Source organism: Calidris pugnax, unplaced genomic scaffold (genome assembly GCF_001431845.1).
Source record: "Calidris pugnax isolate Ruff unplaced genomic scaffold, ASM143184v1 scaffold225, whole genome shotgun sequence".
Lineage (NCBI taxonomy): Eukaryota > Metazoa > Chordata > Aves > Charadriiformes > Scolopacidae > Calidris > Calidris pugnax.
In genome coordinates, this window is record NW_015091072.1 from 2,270,303 (window position 1) to 2,281,797 (window position 11,495).

At 51.6% G+C, this 11,495-nt stretch overlaps 1 protein-coding gene across 2 annotated transcripts; it reads left to right on the forward strand.

Annotated features, from left to right (window-relative positions):
- Nucleotides 1-1,964: 1,964 nt before the first annotated feature.
- Nucleotides 1,965-10,611, forward strand: TRIM45 (tripartite motif containing 45). 2 transcript variants are annotated; one of them, XM_014957220.1, is made up of 6 exons: nucleotides 1,965-2,354; nucleotides 5,506-6,239; nucleotides 7,247-7,376; nucleotides 9,279-9,393; nucleotides 9,605-9,731; nucleotides 10,313-10,611. In XM_014957220.1, exons 1-6 carry the CDS (start codon nucleotides 2,008-2,010, stop codon nucleotides 10,462-10,464), a joined length of 1,605 nt encoding a protein of 534 aa, XP_014812706.1. In that variant the 5' UTR covers nucleotides 1,965-2,007; the 3' UTR covers nucleotides 10,465-10,611. The 2 variants fall into 2 exon arrangements, with proteins under 2 accessions (XP_014812706.1, XP_014812707.1); XM_014957221.1 differs by lacking the exon at nucleotides 9,605-9,731 and having other exon boundaries at nucleotides 10,313-10,429.
- Nucleotides 10,612-11,495: the final 884 nt, after the last annotated feature.

Sequence of the window (11,495 nt, forward strand, 5' to 3'; positions counted from 1 at the left end):
CGTTATCAAGTCATCTTGTCTCACAATTACTGCAACTTTTATCCTCTCTAACCTCCGCAGCAACCACTTCACTTGCTGATACTTAATCTGAAGGAGGCTTCTAGAACATCCTTCTTTTGTGATCGGCTTCAAGGTTCTAAACGCTTGATTGTGGTCTAAAACCTGGATCTTATATTACAACATAAAAGACGCAGAAATGTTTGAGTGCATGGCACAAAGAAGATGGTGTCTTTGTCGAGCCATTATGCACCAGAGGGATGCCAACATCCGCTGCAGATTGAGTATTTACAGATCAGTAGGTTCAGACTCGGAAGTCTTAACAAAACCTGACTGGAGATCTCCCTTTCTTGATGATTTTTAATGCCATTTAGGGGACTTAAAATCCAGAAGTCTCAAATGGTTTTCATGTCACGCTGGTATTCAAAAGGAGAGGACAGGTAAGATAAGCATCATCCTAGGCGAACTGATGGAGAAGTTGGTACAAAGTTCAGTCATTAAGGGCTGAATGCAGCACATTATATGAGTATCATTAGTGCTAAGTCAACATGGTTTTACAGAAAAGAGCGCTTTCTTTAAAAAGCAAATATCCAATTTCATTTTTGAGGACTTCACAAATCAGATTCATAGCAGTAATCATGTAGATACCATCAACATCCAAGGAGCTTCATGTAGGACTTGAGTTATATTCTGTTTTCAAGGCCTGCCTCCTACAACATGGGTAATTTGTAGGCACAGTGGACTAATAAAGTCCTCAGCCAACCTCCATGGGCAGCCGTGGAGAAGACTGGCTGTGTTGCATGATTTTTGTTGAAGTTCTATGTGTGCCCTTGTTGCCAAGAGGGCCAATGGAATCCTGGGCTGCATAAGAAGTGTGGCCAGTAGGTCGAGGGAGGACATTCTCCCCCTCTACTCTGCACTGGTGAGGCCACAACTGGAATACTGCATCCAGTTCTGGGCTCCCCAGTTCAAGAGAGACAGGGAACTACTGGAGAGAGTCCAACGGAGGGCAACTAAGATGATTAAGGGATTGGAGAACCTCCCTTACGAGGAAAGGCTCAAGGAGCTGGGGCTCTTTAGCCTGGAGAAGAGAAGGCTGAGGAGAGACCTTGTCTACATTTACGGTGGGTTGAAGGATGATAGAGCCGGACTCTTTTCAGTGGTTTCCAGCAATAGCACAAGGGGCAACGGGCTCAAGCTGGCACATGGGAAGTTCCATTCAAATATGAGGAAGAACTTCTTTCCGGTGAGTGGGACAGAGCCCTGGATCAGGCTGCCCAGGGAGGGTGTGGAGTCCTCTTCTCTGGAGATCTTCAAGATCCGCCTGGATGCAGTCCTGAGTGATGTGCTCTGGGCAACCCTGCTTTAGCAGGGGAGTTGGACCAGATGATCTCCAGAGGTCCCTTCCAGCTCTGAGAATTCTGTGATTCCACGTATACTGCTCCTCGGCCTCTCAGCGAGATCACTGATGATCAGGAGGAAAACTATGAACACCTGAAGGCAACCGTGGCACGCCGGCAAAGGGTCCGCGAAGGCCGAGTGTGAAGGCCAGCCAGAGGCCTCCGGGAGGTGAAGTTTCGAGGCTGGAAGGACTGCAAACACAAACCTTCCCGCGGCGGGGCGGGGAAGGGGGTCATTCCCCAGATGATCGGAGGTGGCCACGGGCGGGCAAGCGGCGGGAGAGGCTCCTCAGTGCCTCGGCGGGGAGGACGGGGACAAAGCGTGGCCTTGGCTCCCCTTTTCCCGTCCCGTCCCGGAGGAGGAGCCCCTTCTGCGGGGTCCCCCGGCCGCCATCGCCCCCGTCGCCCCTCACACAGGGGCGGGCAGCGCCGCTTCGGGTACGACACCCAATCCCCCTCACTCCAACGGCCCGCCCGTCGCCCCTAGCAACGGGGCAGCCGGTGAGGGGGCGGCGCGAGGGGGCGGCGCGCGGCGGGCCGTTAACGGGCGGGGCGGGGGATGCTCGTCGGAGCCTCGTCGCCGAGCGGGGCCCGTCCTGCGGCCGCCGGTATGTCGTCCGGGCCGCGCTGCCTGGTGTGCGCTCAGCCCTGCCTCTCGCCGCGGCTGTTGCCCTGCCTGCACTCGCTGTGCGCGCGTTGCCTGCGCCGGCTGGGACCGCTGGGGGAACCGGGCCGGGCCGCCGTTACCGCCGCCGCCTCACGGAGCGTCCTCTGTCCGGTGTGCGACGCTGAGGTGGCCCTACCGCCCGGCGGCGTCGGCCAGCTCACCCCCGACTACCTGGCGCTGAGCCGCGGCGGGGCGGCGGCGGGGTGCGACCTCTGCGCCGACGGGGCGGCCGTGAGGCGGTGCCTGACCTGCGAGGCCGACCTCTGCCTCTTCTGCTGCCAGGCCCACAGGTGAGGGGGCGGCTAGGGGGTCCGGCCTGGACGGGGCTACCTCGCCACGGGGTGTGTGGGGGCGGCCTTCCCCTCTCGGGGGCCTCTCCTCGAGTCCTGTGTTCAGTTCTGGGCCCCTCGCTACATTGAGCTGCTGGAGGGTGTCCAGAGGAGAGCCACCAAGCTGGTGAGGGGTCTGGAGAACAAGTCCTATGAGGAGAGGCTGAGGGAACTGGGCATGTTTAGTTTGGAGGAGAGGAGGCTGAGGGGAGACCTCATTGCCCTCTACAAGTCCCTGAAAGGAGGGTGTAGAGAGGCAGGTGTTGGCCTCTTCTCCCAAGTGAATAATGACAGTACCAGAGGAGATGGTCTGAAGTTGTGGCAGGGGAGGTTTAGATTAGATATTTGGAAGAATTACTTTACTGAGAAAGTGGTCAGGCACTGGAACAGCCTGCCCAGGGAGGTGGTGGAGTTGCCATCCCTGGAGGTATTTAAGAAACGTGTAGACATGGCTCTTCAGGGCATGCTCTAGTGCCTGAGATTGTTGGTTTGTGTCTGTCTGTGGATGGGTGTGGTGTGTGTGTTCGTGTTTGTTGTTTGTTTGTTCATTTTGTGGTTGGGCTTGATGATCTCAAAGGTCCCTTCCAACCATGAATATTCTGTGATTCTATGAGTGGGTGGGTGCAGTAGGCAGGGACTCCCGCAAAGCTAGCCAAAGTGGTCAACCCACATGTCTTCTAGTTTTTTCAGTCCCTAGTGGGCTTTTAGCCTCCCTGGCAGATGTTCTGTGCTCAGGTGGGGACCAGCAAGCTGCTAGCAGTAGGTCAGGCAGCTCTGTTCAGATGAAGAACTCTCTCATTAAGTCCAAAATCAGGCCACCCTTTGCCTGTGGTGGTGCCCACTTGCTGGTTGGCACCTTGGTTTAGCATCACTTGAGCACTCCAGCAGACATGGATGCAGACAGAGTATTAACAGGACAAGAGCCTTGAGCGTTGTGCTGTCCCGCTTTGGAGAAGGCACGTCTCCCAAGGGAACACAGGGAAGATAAGCTGCTGATCTGCCTCTGTCGATCTCTAGAAACATTTATTGTGCATATGTGCAAAGGCACCTTTAGGTGAAGTGGGAATAAGTGGAAGTTCTGACACTAGCCTGCCTGTATGGTTGCTACTTCCTGATTATTGACACATGTGCCTGCCTGTTGTGTCCATCTATCTTGTGTGTACTTTCAGCATTTCTGTGAGGCTGGGAGCCTGCAGCAGTAGCCCTATTGCTTTGCAGTGTACCTGATGTTGCAGGGTTTAGTTATGTTGGAATACACGAAAACTGAAGACTTAACAGCAGAAGAGAGCTGTGTACTTCAGAGAGAGGGTCATGTCAGTAAGGCAGGAGGAAGAGGTGACTGCAGCAGAGGTGGGAGCTGAAGAGGAGCTGGCCACAGTGGCCAGTGAGCAGGGCAAAGGACAGGCAGCACCATGACAGTAGTGATAGGAAGTCTGAATGGCCTTCTCAAGAAAGGAAGTGGCAGACAGGGTCAGAAAAACACTCAGCAATAGTCAGGGAAGCCTCTTAGCCTGGGTTAATCAGCTCAGCCTATTCTTTCCACATTTGCTGCTTCTTTCCATTTGATTAGCAAATTCTTTCCCCAGAAAAAACTGAGGCATATTCCTCACTGCCCTGCCCCCCTGCAGATACTGGTGCCAGTGGTAAAATCGCTTAGATTCTTAGTTACCTTTCCGCTCGGGGCTGTAATTTTCAGCATACCATTCTGATTAGCTAATGCCTCATACCCTGTACAAGCTGCTGAAGAGTGATAAACTGAGACCTTTAGTAGCAGCCCACTGCACTGACAGAAATAGCTGTGGAAGGTATAAAGCAGTAGAAAACTTGCCCTGATGAACCTGCTTCCTACCTTATTTACTGATATAATTTTTTTACCCCACTAATGTCTGCAGACTTGCACCTGATTTAGTTGATGGCAGATCAGAACAAGGGCCAAGGAAAACCATTTTGAAGTTTTTTCCTGGTGTGTAGGGAAAATTTCTATGGATCTGAGTGCCACTGTTATGCTCTTTGGAATAAGTGATAGAGGTCTTAGGTGGAAATCAGGGAAGCGTGAATCTGAAGGGTGTTGTGCAAATAATGGTGGAAGGATTTGAAAATGTGCTGGATCTAAGGGAGATTAATGGGAAGCAAAAAGAGTAGTGTAAGGGCCATGTCCTGTCCTGTGATGAGGTTGCTTTACGTTGCCAGAGCAACTCTATAGAGCTTGGTCCTCAGAGTATATCTTTGCTTATGGCCTGGAGCTCCCATCGCAACTGCCAGAAGTCATTAGTGCAGGAGGCAAGGAAGTAGAAAAGGCTTTTACATCCTGCTCAATAACGAGCTCCCAGTGTCCAAAATAGCATAAAATGGAAAGATTCTAGTGCTGCCCTGTGACATGGTGGCTGTCTGGATCATAACAGGTTCTTTGTGTCCTGTTCTTGGTCTCCTCTGAGAAGGACCTAACCTGGCCAGAGGAAATGGAGTTTGACTTTCAGAATATTAAATGTTTTACCACAGACTGTCTTCTGGAAGTGGCCTGAACTAGATTTTACCCTTAGCGATATTAGAGCTCATTTTTCTCAGCGAATTTAAAGCTGCTGAAAATCATTGGGCTGATGGCTGAGAAGCTCGGCACCTCCCATTCCTCTCCAGAGGTGACTGTGAGCAATTGTGTTTTGAGACACCTCCTGCCTGCTGTCACTTTGCAGGGCTCCCTGCCCTCCTGCTGCCTTTGTCACAGTGGGCTCTGGGGGTAATTGCAACTATCCCACTTCTGTCAGGCTCTGTGAAGGGGCTGCTGGCAGTAGCATCCTGGCAGCCCGTTCCCTGGTCTGTGTGTGGACATGGTGGACTACACAATTCTTGTGTCTGAAAATAGTGTTGACAGCACGCAGGGAGCCTGAGAGCAGCCTCTAATGAGCTGCTTGCAGATTCTGTCCTCTTTTTACATGGAGCATTGTCCTCAGGAGACCACAAGTCCCTTCGTGCAGAGTGAACTTCAGTGCAGACAGGAGGGAGCGGTGCACACTGTGACTTTGCAGTCTGTACAGACTGGCATTCACCAGGGGTCTGGGATGTTTACGTTTTATATCCAACGCGCATGAAGTGACGTGTGGTTGCTCCCTTCTAGGAGGCAGAAGAAGACGGCCTCTCATGCCGTGACAGAGCTGGAGAACAGCAAGGATTGCAGCCAGGCCGAGAAGCCTTGCTTCTGCCCTTCCCATCCCGCAGAGAGGCTGAGGCTGTTCTGTGAGCAGTGTGACCAGCCCGTGTGCCGAGATTGCGTTGTAGATGGGCACCGGCAGCACCCCTACGACTTCATTGGCAACGTCATCCACAGGCATGGGGATGCCCTGCGGGAGCTGCTGAAGAGCACCCAGCAGCGCATGGGCACCCTCGAGGGTGTGCTGAACCAGATTGATGAGGTGGGTAGTGCTGTCCGCGGTCGCATGGAGGCTGTGGCCGCAGAGATCTGTCTGTTTGCCAGCGGGTACGTGAAAGCGATTGAAGAACACCGGGACCGGCTGCTGAAGCAGCTGGAGGACTTGAAGGTGCAGAAGGAAAACCTGCTCCACTTGCGGAAGGCCCAGCTGCAGCAGCTGCTGCTGGACATGAGAACAGGAGTGGACTTCACGGAACGTTTGCTGACAAGTGGCTCAGACCTGGAGATCCTTATCACCAAAGGGGTGGTAGCCAGCCGGCTGGCAAAGCTGAACAGCGTTGCTTACAACACCCATCCCAGCGTGGAGGACAGGATCCAGTTCTTTCCCCAGGAGAGGGCAGGGCAGTGTCGTGGCTATGAACTGTTTGGGACCATTCTCAATAAAGTGGTTGATCCAGCCAGATGTACCCTGCTTGGGGAAGGTAATGGGGTGCTGTACAATAACTGCTCCCTGAAGTCACCTCTCCATTCTCCGCACCCACGTGGTGTGCGGCTTAAGCCACTGTTGGCTCCCTGCTGCCCAGGCATTGACTAGGGGCAGAGGTAGAGCCCTGCCACAGGTTGCATTTCTTGCTGAGTGCCTATGGCAGCTGTGCTGGGCAGGGCCTAGCCAGAGAGCTATCCCCATCCAGATGTACAGAGCCTACTGGAGCTGCCCTCTGCAACATCACTGACCTCAGCACGGGGCTGAGGTGTGAGGAGAGCGAGCCTTAGGCCAAAGAGTATAGCTTGGTCAGAGGATGGGAATGGCACATGCAATGGCAGGATGTGATGCTCTTCCAGTTGCCCCAGGTGTTCCACAGCATGGGCCCAGGCAGATCCCCTCTTTGGCTGAGCGAGTAGGTTCATTCCCCTTACAGCTTCTGCTGAGATTGCCATGGGAATAACTCGCATGAATGGTTTCATGGATATTTGCTTACTAAGGACTTGGAGCAGGGCCAGCAAACAGATAATGTTCAGACCTGCCTGCAGAGCACAGGCAGCTCTGGTCAGTAATGGCCTGCACAGGGCAGATGAGACAGACCCAGGGGTTGTTCGATCCCTTCCATGCCAAACTGGATGTGCTGAGGTCTCTGGGGGTCCACACTGCACAGCGGGGCTGGTCTTCCTCCCTCCTGGTTGCATGGTACACCTTGAGGCTTTCTGGGAAGATGCCAGCTAGGCTCACAGGGGCAGGCAGGAAGACCACCCTGATCCATACAGACCTTCAGGCTAAGCCTGCCCAACATCGCTCAGCATTTATGGCTGTTCACTCTTTCTTGATCCCTGGTCATATATATTTACTTTTCCCTGTGAGTGGAAGGAGCTGTACGTCCCAGCAGCAAAGTCTTGACTGTGCTCTGGTGGGGACTGCAACACTGCAAAGTGGGTGGGAGTTGGCAGTTGTGATGGTGTGAATCCTTTCTGGTCCTGTTTCTCTGCCTTGCAGATCTCCACAGTACCCGTCAGAACCAGCTGACTGGCTTTACCCTGCTGTGCAGTGACACCACGGGGGAGCAGATGGGGCGAGGAGGGGAGACTGTGCAGGTCACCATCACCCACAAGGACAAGAGGGACTGGTGGGTATTTTATCCGAGGGCTTCCCAGTCAGTGGGTTTGCCTTTCTGCCTCCCTTATCCTGGCTTCCTCTTTGGTTGGGCCGGTGGGAGGATGTGCTTCAGCATGTGGGTCAGAATCTGTAGGGGAAAAGGCACGTCTTCCCACCAGTATAGCAGTGCTTCTTGCTGGTTTTATTTGGCTGTGTGGATCTTAACAGTGTTGGCTCAGATTTTTATTGAATCTTTCAGTGATTTGGGACTTCTTAAAGGATTCAACTCTCGGTGGGTGTTAGGCATTGTCAGAGTGAACTGTTGCTTCCAACCCCTGCCAGTAGACACTCGGGGCTCCTGCTTTTGTTAATACCTAATGAACGTAAAACTTAACAAACCCAGAATGACTGTCCCAAGTCCAACAGACCATTCACCAAGCCCAGGAGCCTCTCACAGCTGATGGAAGTGCCTAGTGTATGTTCTGGAGAAAGAATCTGTGTCAGGACTTCATTGTGCTTTCTCCTGTAGTTGCAAGTGTTGAGTGCTTTAACATGTTCAGAGGTTTTCTAGCAGAAGCAGGAAGATTGCACTTGGACTCTGAAGTGTTTCCACAATGAAAACGACCCAACAGAAAAAAGTACTTTGTTTCCAGGCCACGCTTGTTACTATAAAGCAGTCAGGCACAAATGCAGAACCAACTGGGGGTCAGTTCTTAAGAAAAACATCTGTCCAGTTTTGTAGTACATACAGTGCAGCTGGAGCAAGATCCTGGTGTAACTCTTTCAAGGATGCACTATTGGTGGGATGACTTGATGAAAAAAGGAACAGGACGCTAAAACTCCGTGCCATAGGGAAGTGCTGACACGGTGTACAGAAACAGTGCTGGCTGCACAGATGTTTATCAATAGAGCATCCTTGTTCAAGAACATTGCTCCAGTGTACCTTATTCCTTAGATGCCCATACAATGTAGGAAGGTGTGCACATGAGGATTGTGTGGATTTTGTGTGGTGGGGTAGAGGTCGCTGTGGCCACGTTAACTCAAATTTCTTGGGTTTGTGTGTATGCAGTTGCTACATCTGGTGGTGAAAGCTGTCTGGCTTTGGGTTAAGGCACAGCAGCTGAAGCATCACCTCACGATTCATGGCAGGAAATGGTGTAGGCAGCTGTATTGATGTGAAATGGTGGGGGGTGGGGAATACAGCCTGCAAATCTGGAAGATTATAAACTGTCATGTTTTGGGACATGAGAGACTAATTAGTGGGGATGAGGAAGAAAACCTTTCTCTACACACAGCTGCCTGATAATTGTCTCTGGAAAGCTCTTTCCACCTTGCTGAAACAGAGAATCAGTAACTAGCTGATGCTTTCTCCCTGGCACTATGTCTACCAAGATTCCTTGTGAAACCCAGAGAGCTTCATTTTGGAAAGGGAAAGTTCACCAGCAGGGACCTAGAACTCCTCAAAGCATTGAAGAGTTGGGATCAATGTTTTTGGGACAGTGGTTGAAGTGATTCAAACCTGCTCCGTTTATGTCCTCTCTTATTCATGGTTTCTTCTGGAGGTAACTGCTCGCTGAAGCTGTGAATTTACCACATTTCTGAGGGCTGTTATCTGATGGGGTGATTTGACCTGCAAGTGCACTGTCTGTCATCTTCTGCTCTTTCAGTGCTCAGGGTAGTTACAGATCCTTGCAGTGCAGCTAGCTTTGTGTGACTTGCTTTGTATGGTTATTGCAGCTCCCAGTAGCATGTGTGTGTGGAAGCTACTCGATGCTTGAGCATTGCTCATGCGTCCTGTTAAGCTCGCTTGAGACCTGCAGCTGCTGAACAAAGCTGAGGATAAGGAACCGACCACAAATCTAGGGCAGACAATGAGGGTAGAGCAATTTTCTGCCAGTCACTGACCTCTTTTTGGACGTCTCTCTGTTCATAGTGCAGTCAAGCCAACAGTGTGTGATAATGGTGATGGGACCTACCATATTTCCTACAGCCCTGAGGAGCCAGGCTTGTATGCTGTCTGCGTCTATGTGAAAGGGCAGCATGTAAAGGTAACATTTCTTGTTTCTTTTGCACTGCTTCTTCTTTACCTGCTTTTCTAAGTGTTTGCTTCAAATCTTTCTAAGGATTTCCTCTACTGCTTAGCAGTTTGGGACTGGGCTTAGTGATCTGACAGGATCACCTGGCTGGTTTTTGAAAACACAACCACAACATCTGATAGCATCCGCTGCAGCAGCCTTTCTGCTTGCTTGTCCTCTGCAGGGCTCTCCATTCACTTTGATGGTGAAAAACAAGTTCCGTGAGCACCGAGGCGTGTTTCACTGCTGCACCTTCTGCTCAAGTGGAGGGCAGAAAGCTGCTCACTGTGCCTGTGGGGGTACCATGCCAGGTGAGTGCTCAGCTTTCCCCACATTTCTCAGTGAGGCTAAGCAGCACTGTGGCTATGCTGTTCCTCTTCCCATTTTGGCAGCTTGGGAGCTTCCAAACTGTGTCACACGGTGCCCAATGCTGTTCTGTGGAAAAGCCTCACACTTCATTTAGGGTGAGAGTTCAACACTCTAATTTGTTTAATCCCAACCAGCTTCCCTGTCTGTGACCTGCGTGTGTCATTGTGTGTTTTCAACATTTGAGTATAGAACCAGCCTCTACCTTTTTCTGTGCTTGATCTGTATCTAGCTCTGGCCATAGCCACCAATGGCTGGTGCAGTGTTCTGCAGGCTTGTGTCTTGCATTATTCAACAGACAAGGGGATGGAAATCTTCAGCTTTCCCCAGCAATTGGAATAGGGAGGTCCCCTTCTGTTGTTCTCCTTTCTTTAAGGAGCCGAGGTAATTTTGAGGTTGAATGTGCTGTGGTCTCATCAGCACACGACTCCACATCTTTGAGAAATCCTGGGGCTGAAGCACTCTTTGAAAGTCTCTGACACACTGGGATTTTCTGGCCTACTTTTGGTTGCCTCTTCTCTTGCAGGTGGGTACCAAGGCTGTGGCCACGGACACAAAGGTCATCCTGGCTGCCCCCACTGGTCATGCTGTGGACAAGTGAAGGAGAGCTCAGAGTGTTTGGGAGGGCCACCCAGCGACACCTCACAGAGGAGTTTGCTCAGGACAGTTGCCCTCTGAGCAGCCAGGTGAGCCCCTGCAAGCCCAGGGCACTGCTGCTGGTTGCTGCATGAGCACAAACCATGAGGATCCTCGCTATCACTGCAGAACCTCACTGCCAATATCGTGAAGGGTGCAAACTGAGAAGGAGGAATGAGGGAAAATAAAATTGTGCCTTATATTCCACCCGGGGCTGTGTACGCAAAGTTGTTTTGTGCCTGAACAGGAGCAAACTCTAGGAATCGTACTGGTGCCTACACTTGCAAGGACTTGAGGCCCCTTGGGGTCAGACTCTACGGGGAAACTCAGTCTGAGCAGTTACCTCACAGGAAGGTCAAGATGTGTCTCCTTCTGCAAGATTGACAGTCTCTGCTGTCCTTCTTGAAGAGGCCAAAGCTGCTCACTGGGGCACATTCCAAAGCATTTGTGTTCGTGCCTTGGAAAGGCTTGGCAGCCTGAATATGGCTTCTGCCTCCCTGTTACATATGTGGTGTATATAGCACAGTCACACTCCTGGGAGCTGCTATTGTGTTTGCAACTCTTATATTTTCTCCAAGTAAGCTGCAGTCTCATTATGCCCTTCCTGCAAAGTAGGAGCAATGGGGATTAGTAATGTATCTGAAGGAAATCCAAGGAAAAACTATGACGCTGACGGGAACAGGAATTAGAATGTCATTCACCCAGTCTGTGTGTTCTCCATGGAGATGGTTTGGGACATAGTGCCGCTGGGGGTGATCCGGGAGCCAGGAGAGCACCCAGCTCACCGAGGGAAGATTTGGGAACAGTTTGAGCATCGGTAGGAGCCATAGGTGTAAGTTTGCAGGTGTCTGTCCTGAACTGGGGCAGCTAGGCAAGAGCAGCAGGAGGAGACAGAATACAGCAAAACTCCTGGATTTGGCTTGTGCAGTCGTGGCAAGGCTTTATTTTTAGAAGGAGAGCTTGTCCCATTTTCCATACGGGAGGAGGGATGTATATCCTGTTCTTGTACGTGTGCTGCCACCCCATAGCTGGGGAAATGACATCTGTGGTGAGGAGTAAGAGGCACTTTCTTG

Coding starts and splice junctions, on each gene's coding strand:
- TRIM45 (XM_014957220.1), top strand. CDS start 2,008: ATGTCGTCCGGGCCGCGCTGCCTGGTGTGCGCTCAGCCCTGCCTCTCG. Junction 7,377..9,278: donor CACAAGGACAAGAGGGACTG/GTGGGTATTTTA, acceptor CTCTGTTCATAG/TGCAGTCAAGCCAACAGTGT. Junction 9,394..9,604: donor TGAAAGGGCAGCATGTAAAG/GTAACATTTCTT, acceptor TGTCCTCTGCAG/GGCTCTCCATTCACTTTGAT.